Consider the following 18,161-nt stretch of genomic DNA (forward strand, 5'->3'; position numbering starts at 1 on the left):
GTACATCTTTTTTTAAATGTTGTTGTTAGTTGCCATTGAGTTGGCTCCAATATATCGGATCCCAATGATGCACAACAGAGTGAAATACTTCCTCATGGCTGCTGCCACTGTACCAATCCATCTTTTTGGGGATATTTGTCTATTTGTTGACCTTCCACTTAACCAAGCATGATGTCCTTCTCCAGGAACTAGATCCTCCTGATACCTATGAGAGATAAAGTCTCTTCCTAGCTTCTAAGGAGCATTCTGGCTGTACACCTTCCAAAAGCCATAACTCAAATGCATCCATTCTTTGAAGGTCTTCCTTATTCATTTTTCAACTTCCATATGCATCTGAAGCTATTGAAAATACCATGGCTTGAGTCAGGTACACCTTTGTCCTCAAACTGATATCTTTGCTCTTGAATACTCGAGAGAGGTCTTGTGTTGCAGATTTACTTAATACAATACTTCCTTTGATTTCTTGAGTGCTTCTTCCTGGTGTTGATTGTGTGGAGACATGCAAAATGAAGTCTTTTATGACTTCAGTCTTTTCTCCATTGTAAGTATTTTTGTTTTCTTTACATTGAGGTGCAATCCATACTGAAGGCTTTTATCTTCATCAGTTAGTATTTTAGGCTCTTTGATTTCCAGCAAGTAAGGTTGTGTCATCTGCATTATCTCCGGGTGTTAATGAATCTTCCTCCAATCTTGATGCCACATTTTTTCCCATACAATCCAGTTTTTCACAGTATTCTTTCATCATATAAATTGACTAAGTATGTTGAAAGGCTACAACTCTGATGCATACCTTTGCTGATTTTAAACCATTCAGTATCCCCTTGTTCTGTTTGACAGCCTATCCGTGTATTTACAGGTTTGTCATTAGCATAATGATGTGTTCTGAATAGCTATGTTATCTGTAGCTTGTCATTATCCACACAGTCTAAAGATTTTTCTTAGTCAATAACTGACAAGTAAACATATTTCTGGAGTCCTGGTATGGTTCTGTAGGTTAATGTACTAATGTAAGGTGGGTTTGAACCACAAAGTCGGCCGTTTAAGTTCACCAGTCGTTCCTCAGAAACCCAATACAGGGTCACTGTGAGTCAGAACCGACTCCACAGCACTTAATAACAACAACAACAAACATTTTTCTCTGGTATTCTTTGCTTTAAGCCAAGATCCATATGACTTTAGCAGTGATTCCTGGTTACTCATCCTTTTCTGAATCGGGCTTGAATTTCTGACAGTTTGATGTACCGTTGCAACCATTTTTGAATTATCTCCAGTTGAACTTTAAGTGCATGTGATATTAATGATATTGTTTGATGATTTCTGCATTCTATTGTGTCACCACTCTTTGGAATGGATACAATTATGGATCTGTTCAATTCGTTGACCAGGTAGCTGTCTTCCAAATATCTTGGCATAGATAAGTGAGTGCTTCCAGTGCTGCATCAGTTTGTTGAAAAACTTCAATTTGTATTCTGCCAATTCCTGGAGTTTTGCTTTTTGCTAGTGCCTTCAGTGCTGCTTGAACTTCTTTCTTCGATACCATTGGTTCATGATCATATGCTTCCTCTTGAAATGATTGAACTGCATAAACTTCCATCTTACTTTGATGCTTACTGCGTAGTCAGTATTTTAGCCACAGAATATTTCAGTATTGCAAGTCAAGGTATGGATTTTTCTTCAATTCTTTCAGCATGAGAAATGCTGAGCATGTTCTTTCCTTTTGGATGTCGAACTTCAAGTCTTTGAGCATTTCATTATAATGTTTTGTCTTCTCTAGCTGTCCTTTGGCATTTTCTGGTAAACTCTTTTACTTCCTCATATCTTCCATTTGCTTTGGCATCTCTTTGCTGGAGATCAAGTTTCAGATTCTCTTTGACATCCAGTTTGGTCTTTACTTTCTTTCTTCTCTTTTAAATAACCTTGTACTTTCTTCCTGTATGATGTTCTTGATGCCATCCCACAACTTTTCTGGTCTTTCGTCATTAGTGTCTAATGCATCAAAACTATTCTTGAGTTTGTTTCTAAATTCAAGCTTCTATTTGGCTCTCATGAAGTTGTTTTAATTTTCTTCAGCTTCAGCCTGAACTTGTATCTGAGCAATTGATGGCACTGGCCTTATTGATGCTATTGAGTTTCACCATCATCTTTTCCCACAGATGGAGTCAATTTGATTCCTGTGTAGTCTACCTGGTGAGGTCCATGTGTGCAGTTGCCTTTTATTTTGTTTAAAAAGGGTATCTGCAATGAATAAATCATTGGTCTTGCAAATTTCTATCATGTGATCTCCAGCATCATTTCTATTACCAAGGTCATGTTTTCAAATTATTGGTCTTTCATCTTTGTTTCCAACCTTTGCATTTCAGCCACCATTATCAATACATCTTGATTACAAGTTGGATCAATTTCAGTTGGTGGAATTCTTCTGTTTCATCATCGTTGGCTTTAGTGATTAGTGAATACATTTGAGTAATAGTGGTTTTAAATGGCCTTCCTTGTAGGTGTATTGATATTATACTGTCATAGACAACATTGTAATTCAGACTAGATCTTGACATTTTCTTTCTTACTTCAAGATAGGTCTTGAAATGTACTTTTTGACAATGAAAGTTAAGTCATTCCTTTTGAATTTGTCATTTCTGGCATTGCAAACCATATGATTGTCAGATTCAAAATGGCTAATACCAGTCCACTTCAGCATATTAATGTGTAGGATCTTTATGCATTCCATTTCATTCTTGACAAGTTTCAATTTACTTAGATTCATACTTCATACAGTACATATTCTAATTATGAATGGATGTTTGCAGCTGTTTCTCCTCATTTTGAGTTGTACTTCATCAGCAAATGAAGATCCTGAAAACTTTACTCTATTTGCACCACCATGGTCACCTGTATTTGGAGGCAGCAACTCTTCTCCAGTTGTATTCTGAGTGCCTTCCAGCCTGAGGGACTTATCCTCCAGCACTACATCTGATAACATTCTGCTGGTATTCATAATGTTACCATCTTCTGGTACTGTCACTAACCATGTTCCTCTGCTGTTCGTAAGGTTTTCAGTGAGTAAGCATTCAGAAGGAGTCCACCTCTCCTTCTTCCTTGTCTGTCTTCATCTGGAAGCTCTGCTAAAACCTGTCCACAATGGGTGACAACGGCGGTATTTAAAATACTGGTGACAAGTTATCACAATATGAAACTAACACATGTGGGTGGGTGGGTTTTCTTTAATTCCATTTTAGAAATTTGTATATTAATTTTAAAGAAAATATTTTATCTGATATAAAAAATATTCAATTTTTTTCTTTCATTGATAGTACTTACAAGTATATATATTAAAATAGTTAAGATACCTATTGGTATCTTAACTATTCAAAGTTTTCAAATGAAATATTTTAAAATTTGAACATTTTAATATTAGATATACTTATTAGTAAAAGTTAAGTTATTCTCTATTAGAGTTTAACAGCAAAATAAATTATCTTTGTATTTCCTATTCAACTCCAAATATAAAATTGAAATTCAAATCATGCTCCATTCGTTGGTAATAGATACTTGCTATATAAGGATTGACTGAATTTGTTTTATAAATATAAATGCTAAATATTAAAGGTGATATAAAGTTAAACCATAATTTAATTATTAGTATGGAATCCTAAAATAGCCTGTTCCTTCCTAAGAGCAAAGTTTTAAGTTTAATGGTCTCAAAATTAAAGTAATTTTACTGAAATGTATATTGAAAAATAATTGGTCATATTGCTAATTGGTCTTTTACCTCATTTCTTTACATAGAATGAAATTCTTAGCTCATTCTAGAGCATTTTATACTGTAAACAGTTTAAAAGTACTTATCACTGTGACTTTACTAAAGGTAATTTAAGGAGTTTTTGAATTTTGTTACTGTGCTATGATATTTTACAAATTGTGCTACTTTTTCATGTTTTCTTCTGAATTTATAGTCGCAGATATGGCCACTACACTATGAACCAGGAAAATACCACCAAAGTCACAGAGAAGCCATCATTTGACCGATCAAATTCCCAGGATTCTTTGGATGACGTATCTATGGAAGACTATTTTACAGAACTAGATGATATCGAGAAATCTACTGAGAACAGACGAGAAGAACAAGAGGTGGTTGTTGTCAAAGAGCCTGATGGTAAAACTATATAAATAAAACTTTTTTTTTTTTTTTTTTCCAATCTATATTTATGGGAAAGAATGTATGGAAGAAGAGAGAGGAGGAAAAAAAGAAACTAGAATAACCTAAAAGACAATATTAATTGTCTTTCACCTTGAATATTACTGGGTTATGGCAGATTTGGAGCCCTGCTGTGGTGCTTTATGGTAAGCACTGGGCTGCTAATCACAAGGTCTGTGGTTCAGAACCACCAGCTGCTCTTTAATGTTCTTAATTTTATTGGTTTGAAATTTGCTTTACTCTAACTAGGGCTTCCTTGTCATAGCCCTGCCTTCTGGTGGACGAGCCCAAGTCTGTACTCCTTTAAATGTTTGAGGATAGCGATCTTATTTCTGGAGTCCTGGTGTGGTGCTGTAGGATAAGCACTGGACCACAGGGTTGTTTTAATTGCAAGGTTGGCAGTTCAAACTCACCAGCCACTACTCGGAGACTGTACATAGAGTCACTATGACTTGGAACTGACTCGATGGCACTTTAACAACAACAGTCTTGTTTCTAGCCAAGTCCTTTTTAGAGGGACAGTTCACATAAGCCAATCTTTGTGGGTGGTTTTCAGAACTATCCCTATCCTGATTATACTATCTTTCAAAGTTTGCTTATTCCAGATTGTGTGAAATGCTACAAGTTTAGCCAACTAGTCCAAAACTATAGATTTGGGAAGGGTAAGACAATGTTAACTTTTCTGCATCTTTCTTCTATTTTGTCTGTAATTTATCTAAAATCTCTTTCCAATAATATTTTTTATAGCCTCCACTATTGTACATGGTAGTCTGGAAACAAATTCCCAACTTTATATTTCTTAAAATTTGTTGTTGTTGTTGTTTAGTGCCGTTGAGTCGGCTCCGACCCATAGCGACCCTGTACAGGGTTACCGAGGGTGTAAATCCTTACGGGAGTAGAAAGCCTCATCTTTCTCCCGCGGAGCAGCTGGTAGTTTCGAACCGCTGACCTTAAGGTTTGCAGCCCGATTCGTAACCACTACGCTAAATTTATGTATTGTTTATTCAACCACTTAACTTCAAGAGCTCACCAAGTTTCTGATAAGCAATATTATCACCTATTCTATTAGTTCTTTTCTTTTTGCTTCATCTTATCTATAATATTTACATTTTTGTGTATAAATTTACATAAATGCCAAATAGGTGCTATTGTTAATGCCTCTTGGACCACTAACAAAGACCTATTTCTCAATAGAATGCGTACTTAACAAATAGCTTGGAGCCTGTTGTCTAAGTAGCTAAATCTATGCAATTGCGGTTTTCTCTCTTGTTACAACATTGCTTTAAAAACCTGATGTGGTTTTAAAAAGAAAAAAATTGGAATTTTCCATAATTTACCATTTCTGAAATTTAAACAGATACACACGTATGATCATCTTATTCTTTTGCTTGGTACCCCTTAATTTTACTTTCATTCATTTTCTAATACATTATTGTTAAGATCAAGCTTATTTGTGATAATTAATAGTACCTCTCAAAAACTTTCTGTTTCAAGAAACCAGAGGCATACAAGTGGTTTGCTGAATAAGAGAAAATGTTAGAGAAAGCAGCATTTAAGCCTAATTTACATTATCTCACCATTGGTCATTAGCAGTTTCATAATTGTTTGAGGTTAAAATAAATTCACTTATTACCACTCACAATGGGATCGTTACAAATACATCCACATGCCCAAGCCCTTTATTCAGCTATGAGTTGACTGAGTTTTACCTCTACTTTTTAACAGAACAACTGACTATTGTACTAATCTTGTTTATTTTTCTTGTCCTGACAATACCAGCTTTTTCTGGCAATTTGGTTTTATACACCTGTACTGAATTCTACCTTAGCATTAATAGTAATGACTTACTTTTTATTTCACTAAACATTTTTTGTTGTCTGGCAAACAGTTTTGTAGCCAAGGTTATAAATAGTTTTTTGCCTAAAAGGAGTTTATAGTATAGAAGGGTAGACAGGCAATCAGTGTTACACCAAATGATTATGGACTGCTACAATAGTGCTTTGCAAAGCTCTTCCCACCTAATGTACACACATTGGGTTATAAAGGCACCCAGGGTCTATGCTGAGTTTTAGAAGAGAAAATGGAGCTTGCTTAAGGCTAAACTCCTGCACAAAGCAACCTGGCTGTCAGAGGGCAGAGATGGGGTACAAATCCAGGTCTTTTTTTTTCCTAAGCCTGTGCATTTTCACTTTTCTTCCTTACGTATAAACATGCATCTTGGAGCAAATCGATTCTAGTTGTCTTCCTCTTTGGACATAATTAGGCCCTACATTTTATTTGCTGTACTGTTTACTTCCTGCTTTCAGTAGTTTGAATTGATTCCATTATTTAATTAGTTTCCTATAATAAGCTCTTTGCTGAAAAATCGTCTGCTGCTTTTTTTCTTAATTTGTTAAAATAACATGAATTTGTTGTGCTGAGTAGGAGGATTAAAAATTAATATGGAATTGATTAGTTCCTGATGTCCAGATGCTCTTTACTTCTTTCTGTATTCTCTGTCAGCTATAGTGAACAGACAACAAGTATTTCCATAAATTAGTGTTGGACTCTTGGGTATTTAAGACTCTGGCTGGCTGCATATAAGCCAAGAAACTGGACTTTAATGCATGTCCCCAGCATTACCTTCCTTCTGTAACTCAATGGAAGTAAGTTATCTTTTCATTGCTTTCTCATCTCTTGAAGGGAAACAGTATCATATCCCTAGTTAATGAGCAGAGAAGTTGTAGAGGTTAATTACATGTGAAGCCATTTAAAATTTTTAATTGAGTACACATGAAATGGATCTAAAATTTGATATCTTGGTGGTTGTAGTTTATGGCAGTTGTCCAAGTTTCAGATAATAATTGTTAGCACTGTGGTTTTGTTGTAATAGAAGAGTTTAAGAGTTTTAAACAACTTGAAAATAAAGTAAAAGTTCTCATATTTTAAAAAATGTAAATACCATTTCTCCCTCCCCTCCCCCCAACTCTGGTGTCTTAGAGGGAGAATTGGAAGAAGAATGGCTAAAAGAGGCTGGTTTGTCCAATCTCTTTGGAGAGTCTGCTGATGATTCACATGAAAGCATGGTGTTATTATCAACATTGACTCGGACCCAGGCAGCAGCTGTTCAGAAACGGGTAGAGACTGTCTCCCAGACCTTGAGAAAGAAAAACAAACAGTACCAGATTCCTGACGTCAGAGACATATTTGCTCAACAGACAGAATCAAAGGAAAAAGTAGGTGTTTTTTGTTTGTTTTTTTCCCTTATGTTAAGGCAAAGTGATTATTGCTTAGAGTCTACTGGGCCAATCCAGTTTTTTGTTCAAATCATTAAAAACGTAATGAGCACCTAGGCATTCCAGGCATTGAGTCTCCAAGTTGGCAAAGAACAAGTGGCTTAACTCCTACCCTGATGGGGCAGGAAACTAAGTAAGTTAGAATCCAGTGTGAGATTCCTTGTGTTAGGGGTGGATGGTGCCCTTGTTGCTTTAGAGGTGGGCCTCGCTTCATTAAGTTGATAGGAAGACTTTCCACACCATGAGAGCTCCAATTGGTAATTATTGAAACATAGAAAGTAGATGACTATTGTGTACTAATTCTTCTAGGAGTATTTAAGGAGCTCTGGTAGCGTAGTGGTTACAAATTAGGCTGTGAACTGCAAGGTCAACAGTTTGAAACTACCAGCTGTTCCACGGGAGAAAGATGAGGCGTTCTGATCCCATAAAGATATACAGCCTTGAAAACCCTGTACAGGGTCGCTATGAGTCGGAACAGACTCAACGGCACACCAACCAACCAATAGGAGTATTTAATTTTTCGTTGACTCCTTTCAGAATGAATGGACATAGAGTACGATGGAGCTAATTGCAGCTGAATTACAAAAGTAGGAACCCTGGGACATGGAGAAACTTCCGTCTTAAGCCTAGTACTAAGCACTCTGCACATCATGAAGATGTCAGTGCAAATGAAGCAGTTATATCTGGTAGAGACTGTGGGATGCATGTGAAGAGATATCAGGGAAGGTATGGTACAAGTACAAGGATTGTGTGACCGAGAACGGTGTGCTCCAAACAGCCAGTTGTTGAACTATTTGTTACTTGTCTGTGAAGAGATAAGGAAGTTGCACTGGTAGAATTATGAATTGATATTCATCTTACATTAAGAAAGTCTTACTAACACCTCCATCCTCCCCACTATTACACACTGTCCCCAAAGCAGGGGGCGGAATGGAAAGAAGTCACTTGAACCTACTTAATGTGCTAAAAGTCAAAGTTGATTTACTTTATGATGTATCCCTAGACCACACTTTGAGTAGCTCTAGCTTAGAAGACCCAATAGTGGTGTTGGAATGAGATCAAAGAAAGGGCTACCTTGGATGATGACTGTAGTGACCACAATGACAGTAATAATTGCTTCCACCATTACTGAACACTTAGTGTGCTTGCTACTCCTCACACTTTATCTTAAGTCTTCTAAAGTACTATCATTTCCTTTCTATAGCTGAGGCTCATAGACTTTAGTAAATTGCTCAATGTCCCATAGATAGTAAACTCCAGTCTGACTGACTCTAAAGGACATGCTTTTAACTGCTCTCCATCATTGCTATATTTGTATTTGAGGTTTTTTTTTCTATACATGATTCTAATGTCAAACAAATTAAATATGAGATTCTATGTATACTATAAATATAAGGCAACACATTTTATGGTTCTTTAGAAAAAGTGGAGGAACAAAAGGATTTAAATGTATATTATACATTTATGTATATTTAGTACTTTTCTGTAAGAGTTTTTTCATTTTTTATGAACATTTTATTCTTCAGTATAATTCTGTATAGCTGCAGATTGCTACTCCATTTTTGTGGTTAGTTATGGCTCAAACCCAGACAATTTATGGGAGTTTGAGGTCACTAGTTTCTATAGACAGGTCACTTGCTGCTCTGAGGGACACCCACTAGAATGGAAGGATTGGACGAAATGTCCACCTATGGAAAAACAAATGGTAGGGAAATGTGCAATATTATAACATTTCTTTCCCAATTAAAAAACCCTCCCTAAGGAAGTTAAAATACAAACTGCAAAACACAAGGTCAACAGTACAAACTCACCATCTGTTCCTTGGAAACCTTATGCAGGGTCTCTATGAGTCAGCATCAACTCAACAGCACTTAACAACAAGGGAGTTAAAAGGAAGTAAAAAGGAGCGATAAGCAGAGGGCTGATCCTAAGCAAAATATGTACTGTGGAATTCCTGAAAGTCTTTAAGAGAATGTTGCTCCTTGGTACAAGGAGCATCATTTTCCAGCAAATTCCTGGTAATATCTAAACCACATGGTTTGAGTCCATGGTAACTAGTGGATTGTGTCATCTGGAGTCATTAAGCGAGAAATAGTGCAAGCAAGTGAAAATAATGTTAACTTGCTTATAATGCATGCCTTTAATGGAAACAATGCCAGCCATTAGAAATTCGCTGCATATCCCTTATCCCTCAAGCAAACACGAGCTGGCTATCTTCATGTGCAGTTCTTGTGTTCTCAGAGTAAGAATATATTCACCTTCTCCATTTTAAATGCTTCCGCATGAATCCCTTGCTGACACTAGGAAATATAATACAGAAATGAATACCATCTGCCCTGTCATCTTCAATTGCTGAGAAAAACAATTCTAACCACATGCTCCAAAATATGTGTTCATATGTAAGATTAGAATCACTCACTGTGCTCCGAGTGCTGTAGCGGGTGAGCCTTCTGCAGACTTGTGGGCAGAGGTATTGCTCTGTCCTGAGGTGATTGAAGTGTTCTCATACGACATCTATGATTTAGTAGTGACTGTACTGCCCTAAGGAGCTCTGGTGGCATTGTAGGCTAAGGGTTGGGCTTCTGACTGCAAGGGCAGCTGTTCAAACCCACTAACTGCACCTCAGAAGAATGATGAATCTGTCTGCTCCCGTAAAGATTTGCAGTCTTAAAATCTAAGAAGCTGTGTAGTGTTGCAATGAGTCTGAATTGACTGAGAGGCAGCAAGTTTGGTTTTAGTTTGGTGCACCGTCACCGTCCCAGGTACAGTATAATGGCCAGTACACATCTACCTCAGTGCTGAGACCGGAGGTTGAAGGGTGAGTCCTTGGCTAATGTTGTTGATGTTACATGCCGTTGAGTTGGTTCCAACTCATAGCAACCATGTAGAGGGTTTCTGAGGAGCGGCTGGTGAATTTGAACCATCAGCCTTGCAATTCAAACTGACCTTCGTTCCTGTGCATTATCCCAGTAACATGAGATAAAGTGCATGGTGACACAGGTTGTTTTCTGTTTTTTTTGTGTACAGATGAAAATCTAGTAGATTATTTTAAAAATCATTCATTCAGACCCTTCTTTCTGAGGCCTGAATTTCTTTTGAAGCCACATTTAGAAAAAAGGCCTCATTGTAGTGGTTACAAATTGGGCTGCTAACCTCAAGGTCAGCAGTTCAAAACTACCAGCTGTTCCACAGGAGAAAGATGAAGCTTTCTGATCCCATAAATATTTACAGCCTCAGAGACCCAATACAGGGTCACTATGAGTCGGAACCAACTCCACAGCACATCACCACCACTGGTGAGAAGACCAGCCATGTCTGTACCATGTCTGTAAATTCTTGGAGGGCTACATTCTTCAGGTGCAATGGCCCCAACACTTGGAAAAAGAGTTTTGGCAAACATCAGAGCTCTTGTTTCCTGTTTAGTAATTTAGCTTTAATTTAACATGTATTACTCTTAGCTCTTTTTGTTTTTAATTAAAAAAAATATATATATATATATTTTGTTACCTGTATGTCAGCTTGTATTTTTATAATAGCATTGTTAGATTGCATTCTCATACCATACAGTTTACTCATTTAAAGTGTACAATTCTGTGGCTTTTTGTATTTTCACAGTTGTATAATCATTACTACAGTTCTTTTTAGCACATTTTTATGACTTCATATAAACAACTCCTCATTTTTTTACAGCCCTTCCCTTACCCCCAGCCTTAGGCAGCCTTTAATCTACTTTCTGTCTCTTTGGATTTGCCTGTATTGGACATTTCATGTAAATGGAGTCGTGTTTGTGGGACATTGTGACTGGCTTCACTCAGCCTAATGTTTTCAACATCGCTGTTGTGGTGACTATCAAGACTTCATTTCTTTTTATTGCCAAATAAGCCAAACAGTATGCCATTGTATGGCTATATCAGATTCTGTTTATGCCTTCATCAGCTGATGGATGTTACTGGCTTTTGAACATGTTAAATCTTTTCCCTTCACTGGTAGCATGATGGGGACTTGGGATGCTCTTCATATTCTTCACAGGGCTTAGTATTGTACCAATCACAGGTCATCATACATTTGTCAGATACTGCCACCCCCTCCCAGCTGGTATTCTTATAATTCTGAGTGTACATCTTATACTATAAAGGTTGGTAACAGAATTATTTATAATACCATTTTCTCTGGTCGTAATTTGGAAATGACTAAATGGCCCATTTTCTATCTTTAGGCTCCAGATGGCACTGAATCTCAGTCAGTCAGAACAAATGAAAACAAACACCAAGGAAAAGATGGTATGTTGGACCTATTCTCTTGTATTTTCCCATTTATTACTGTAACAAACAGATACAACCTTGTAAAACATTCGTTCTTAATTCTAGTAAACAAATTGTATTAAAATACTAAGGTGCATTGCATGGATAATTACATGAGACTGAACATATAGTGGACTCTTTGTTTTTTAAAAAACGCTTGTAACTCTCTCTTTGTTCCAACATTCACATATTCATATCCTTCCTGGGTGTTTATCATGTGTGTCACTGCAGGATAATGCACTGGACCGCAAGGTCCATTTGAACCATAAGGTCAGCAGTTTGAACTCACCAGCCGCTCTTCAGAAATCCTATACAGGGTTGCTATGAGACAGACTGACTGGTCGGCTTTTAACCAAAACAATAGATACTATACAGAGAGATTCAGTTCAGTATACGCAAGAGTCCAATGTGGTGGATATTTGTCTTTGTTATCTAGTGCTGCTATAACAGAAATATGCAAGTGACTGGCTTTAACAAACAGAAGCTGATTTTCTCAAAGTTTAGGAGGCTAGATGTCCAAATTTAGAGTGTCAGATCTAGAAGTCTTCCTTTCTCTGTCTGCTCTGGAATAAGGACCTTGTCTGTTCTCAACTTCTGTTCCGGAACAATCTTTATGTGACTTGACATCCCTCTGTCTCGCCCTTTGTTCTACTTGCTTGTTTAATCTCTTTTGTATCTCAAAAGAGATTGACTCATGATAACACCCCACATTCCTCCCACCTCACTAACAGAAAAAGACAACCCATTCCCAAAGGGGATTAGAATCAGAGTCAGAGAGGTTAGGAATTATAATACATGGTTTTTTATTTGGGGGGGGGGCACATTTCAGTCCATAAAGTACTGTTCTCAACCCCCTTTATGGATGAAAGAGCTAAGGCTTAGAGGTGTAAAGTCATTTTCCATAGCTCACACATCTAGTAGATGGAGCCAGAACGTCTATTTATATAACCAGCATCACAATCTCTAGCAGAAGAGGAAGTTAGCCTTTATTATATCTCACATTTATTGCTAGCTTTGTTTCTTTTTAATTCTAAAGAAATTCTATTTTGTTACATATGTCAGCCTATAATTTTTTTTTATAACAGAATTGAGATAATATTCTCATACTGTGCCAATCAGCCTTTGAAAGTGTACTGTTTGATAGTTTTGGGAATCTTGTTCTTAAATCATAAGCTCTTAATTCGTAAACGAATTGCTTTTCAAAGGGTTGCTTTTTTTTTTTTTTGCATAATTTATCACAGTTCTCCTTTTTAACCTTATCCATATTTGTGATTTCAGAAATGAATTAGAAATTCAAAGCATGGATAAAAATAAATATGAAGATTTTATTACTTTTTTATCAAGAAAGAAATCATAGTTACTTGATTTGGTTCTGAACAGGAAAACCATTCTAAATTAAGGTCATAGAGTTAAACTTCAAAAACTTAGCCCTTAATGGATTGGCACTGAACAAAAAATATGTCAAAGCTGGTAACTGTTGCAGCTAGATTACTCCAGGTCAGGGACTTGCAGTTTTTGAGACCTGGTTCCTGGAGTGGTCATGACATCAATAGTATTGTGTTTGGATTAGAATTAGTGATCTGGTAAATGGTGAAGGACTGAGAGGTGTTCCCAACCTTTCTAGAAGAATCACTTGTTAGTCCAAGATTGTATGGGGCATTTTGGAGTCTTTGGACATTCAGTATCTCTCTTTTTCCTTCTGTATTTTCCTCCTGTACCCTGACTTCCAAACAAATAAAACCTGTCTATATCTATGTATGTTGTTGTTAGCTACTGCTGAAATGGCCCCTGACTCATCATGACCCTACATACAATAGCATGAAATGATGCCTGGTCCAACGTTCTTCCATGCTTGGATGTAGAGCAGACTATTGTGATCCATAGAGTTTTCATTGGCTGATTTTTTCCCAGGCCTTTCCCCCTGGTCTGTCTTAATATGAAAATTCTGCTGAAATCTACCCAGCATCATAGCATCATGTCAGTCTCTACTGACAGGGATGATGGCTATTCATGCAGGGCCATTGGCCAAGAATCATAGGCAGGAACTCTACCACTGAAGCATTAGTGCCCCCACACACCTGGTGTTGTTGTTAAGTACTGTTCAGTTGGTTCCAACCCATAGTGAACCTACACAGGGTTTCCGAGGCTGCAAATCTTTACGGGAGCAGAAAGCCTCATCTTTCTCCTGTGGAACAGCTGGTAGTTTCGAACTGTCGACCTTGAGGTTAGCAGCCCGATTTGTGACCACTATGCTACCAGAGCTCCTTGTTAAATAGATATATTGTTGTTGTGAAGTCAGTTCCAACTCATAGCGACCCTGTCTAGGGTTTCCAAGGAGCAGCTGGTGTGTTTGAACTGCCAACCTTGTGGTTCACAGTCCAGTGCTGATCCTACTGTGCCAAGTAGATATATGAATGCTTGCATTTTTGTACATTCACAATTTGTCGTTGTGCTCTGTTGAGTTGATTCTAACGCATAGTGGCCCAGTAAAACAAGCTAGTACTGCCCTATAGGATTTCCAGGAGACCTGGTATGGTGCTGTGGGATAAAGCCTAGACCACAAGGTTGATGGTTCAAACTCAACAGCTGCTCCTTGGAAACCCTGTACAAGGTTGCTGTGAATCGAACCGAGTCGATGGCACTTAACACCAACTACAACATAGGGTTTCCAAGGCTGTAATCTTTAGGGAAGAAGACTAACACATCTTTCACCCACGTAGCGCCTGGTTGATTTTGAACCCCTGACCTTTTGGGGTTCAAACCTTAGCATTTCTGCTGTTAACCACTGAGCCTTTATATACACATATATGTTTCTATGTTTTTAACTATATAAGCACTTGCCATTTACTTTTATTAGAGGTACCTTTAGTTACATGTTTTATATTACTATGTTTTCCCAAATCTATTTACCAGCAACAAATAAGCTAAATTAGGCAGCATTGGACTGGTAGGGAGCTGGGTCATCAGAAGAGAGGAACTTCTTGTGTCAATGTCAATACGGTACCAGCTTTGGGGGAAGAGTGGCAATTGCTAAGCAGATACTGAGGAAAACATTGTTCGTTCTTGGTGTTTTCCTTCCTTGCCAGAGATTGTTATACAGGCTACATAAACAGAAGTTCTGAAAGTCCAGTTCATTATATGAGTACTTTCCAGCCTAACTTGCAGCAGGCAAGTGAAATGTGACAAATTTCTGTCTGATTTACATCTGTTTTTGCTGGAATGCTGCGAAGTGGGCATAGAGCCTCAAATCAGAATAACAAGAGAATCTGTGTCAAGCCATCCAAATCTGCGTAGTTACTACTGCACCTGTTTTCAGCAATGCCATGCTCCCTCTGCAGCCCATGAGCTAGTCAGTGATATGCAAACACAGAAGATGCAGAATAAAATACATGGGAAGCACTGTCTGCAGTTCAAAAGTGAAACGGTCGCAGCTTGAAATCCCAAAGTATGGGTAACATGATCTATTTTCAGTGCTTTCCCCTTGCTTGGGTTTCTATGCATGTAAATGTTATACGTTATTTTTCAAATTTTTAAAGTAATTAGCCTACTGTTAAGTATCAGTTTTAACTTTTCATAAAATGATACAGCCATGCTCATAGGAAATACCCAGTGCTTAATACGTTTAATATTAATCATACCCAAATAAACATTTGAAAACTTCTGTATTGATACATAAGAAGCCGGGTAGTGTAGTGTGTTACACATTTGGCTGCTAACTGCAAGATCAGAAGTTCAGATCCACTGGAGAAAGATGAAGCTTTCTGCTCCTATAAAGATTTACAGCCTCAGAAATCCCATATAGGGTCACTATGAGTCAGAACCGATTGACCGCACACAGCTGCCACCACCACCATATTGGTACAGATATTTTATTGTTTTCTTTTTGGATTTCTGTGGAGGGAGGCAAATACTTTTGTAAGATGCAAGCACTTCAGTAGACTTTGGGCAATCAAGGGACTTTAAGGACCTTTATAAACTATAGGTAGCCCAGCATCACTGTTCAATTGAAAAACAAAGGAGAATAAACCCAATCAAATATATGATTTACATGCTAGAACGTGAAAAGCCAAAAGATTTATCACAGTCTTTGTTCACTATTCTCTCAGAGAGTAGATAATTAATTCCTTAGATATCTTTATTAGTCAATTAACCATCTATTTCCCATGTTTTTTGTTTTTTGTTTTTTTTGTAGTAGTAACTCCACACGTCGCAGAAATGATTTTTCCTATCTGCTTAAACTTGATTTGCCAGTTGAAATTTTATCTTTTTATCTTTTACTGTGGTGAAAATATTTACTATGTTTTTGATAGACATTTGATGTCTTGAAGATGTTCTCAATTATAATCCCTCTGCTCAGTTTTGAATTCAGCACAGTTTACTTACTTGAAGGTGGTGGCTGCATATATTGTAATTTAGATGTGAGTGTTGAGGAGAAGTAATGATTTTAACATTTTGGTTCACAAACACCCAGCTACTGGGAAGGAAGCTTCTAATTTAAGAAAATGGCTAATCTTTTTTGTTTTTCCTGCATCTTAGAATGGTTTCCTGGGAAACATACATACATAGTCACCTAAAACCTAGAACAATACACACTGGTGTGAAAATAAAATTGTGCTTTGCCATTTATTCTAATACTCTACAAATTAGTTATAAAAGAGCATAGGTATTATAAAGTTTTAAACAATTATCACAGGCTATTAAAAACATAAATATGACATAGATAGCAGAAGATGAATATTAATAACATTTTTGATGATCAAGCTGCAATCAAAATGAATAGATAACTACTGGCGATTGGAATGCAAAAGTTGGAAACAAAGAAGGGCAATCCCTCATTCCACATCTTCATGTGAATCCAGCTTGAATTTCTGGCAGGTCCTTGTCTATTTACTGCTGCAACCATTTTTTAATTATCTTCTGCAAAATTTTACTTGCTAAAGATTGCAGGTTAGAATTGTGCAAAACCAATGACCTATTCATTAGAAATACATTTTTTTCAATAATATAAATAATGATTATACATATGGACCTCACCAGTTGGCATATACAGGATTCATATCAACTACATCTGTAGAAGGAGGTGATAGAAAAGTTCAGTACCCTCAGTCAAAACAGGGCCAGAAGACTATGAATTGTTCATATGCAAGTTCAAGTTGAAGCTGAAGAAAGTTAAAACAAGTCCAAAATATGACCTTAAGTATATCCCACCAGAATTTAGAATTTGCCTTAAAAATAGACTTGACACATTGAATGCTAATGAACAACTGAAAACCTAACAAGGATGCTATCAAGGACGTCGTCATACATGAAAAAAGCAGAAAGTCATTAAAAAGAAATAAAGGAAATAAAAGAACAAAATAGATGTCAGAAGAGACTTTGAAACTCCCTTTTGATCTTAGTGGTAAAGTGACTGTATTATGCTAAAGTGACTGTAAGAATGAAATAAAACAGCTGAACAGAAGACTTCAAAGGGGAACTTGAGAAGACCAAGTGAAATGACAAAAACCTGGACTTAGAAAACTCAAAGGAAAGAGCATGCTCAGCATTTCTCAAGCTGAAAGAACTGAAGAAAAAGTTCAAGCCTCGAGTTGCGATGTTGTGAGTTTGTATGGGCAAAATATTAAACAATTCAAGAAGCATCAAAAGAAAACGGAAGGATTACATAGAGTCATGGTACCAAAAAATAACTAGTTAACATTCAGCCATTTTAGGAGGTAGCATATGACCAAGAACTGATGATATTGAAGGAAGAAGTTCAGGGTGCCTTGAAGGCATTGACAAAAAATAAGGCTCCAAGAGTTGATGGAGGTGTTTCTCCTAATTGGTGTAACTCTGAAAGCATTCGGTATCTATGGCAAGAAATTTGTAAGACAGCTACCTGGCCAACTGGCTGGGAGAGACCCGTATCTGTGCCCATTCCATTGAAAGGTGATCCAACAGAATGTGAAAATTTTTGAACAATATTTGTTGTTAAATGCCATTGAGTTGATTCTGACTCATAGCTACTTTGTATAGAGTTTCTGAGGAGTGACTGGTGAGTTTGAACTGCTGACCTTGTGGTTCAAACTGACCTTTTGGTCCATTGCAATATCCTACAGCACCACATCAATAAAAAGGACTTCAATTCCATTTTCTACCAGCCTTTTAAAGCCCCATCATATCATTAATTGAAGAATTGTTGTTGTTGTTGTTGTTGAATAGTAAATATTAAAAGTGCCATGGGCTTCCTGAGGAACAGACAAACTGTCTTAGAAGAAGTGCAGCCAGAATACTCTTCAGAAACAAGAATGACTAGATTTTGTCTCTCATAGTTTGGATATGTTACTAGGAGAGATCAATCTTTGGAGAAGAACATCATGCTTTGTAAAGTGGAGGATCAGGGAAAAAGAAGAA

The 18,161-nt window shown here is 37.1% G+C and overlaps 1 protein-coding gene across 1 annotated transcript in view; it reads left to right on the plus strand.

Moving 5' to 3' along the window:
* Positions 1 to 18,161, plus strand: part of ARHGAP18 (Rho GTPase activating protein 18) — a 188,498-nt gene that overhangs the window by 96,501 nt on the left and 73,836 nt on the right. The window contains exons 2-4 of the mRNA XM_006834674.1: positions 3,951 to 4,150; positions 7,172 to 7,407; positions 11,684 to 11,747. Coding sequence (XP_006834737.1) covers positions 3,951 to 4,150; positions 7,172 to 7,407; positions 11,684 to 11,747 — 500 coding nt within the window. The remainder of the gene's footprint in view (positions 1 to 3,950; positions 4,151 to 7,171; positions 7,408 to 11,683; positions 11,748 to 18,161) is intronic.

Source organism: Chrysochloris asiatica, unplaced genomic scaffold (assembly GCF_000296735.1).
Source record: "Chrysochloris asiatica unplaced genomic scaffold, ChrAsi1.0 scaffold00013, whole genome shotgun sequence".
Classification (NCBI taxonomy): Eukaryota; Metazoa; Chordata; class Mammalia; order Afrosoricida; family Chrysochloridae; genus Chrysochloris; species Chrysochloris asiatica.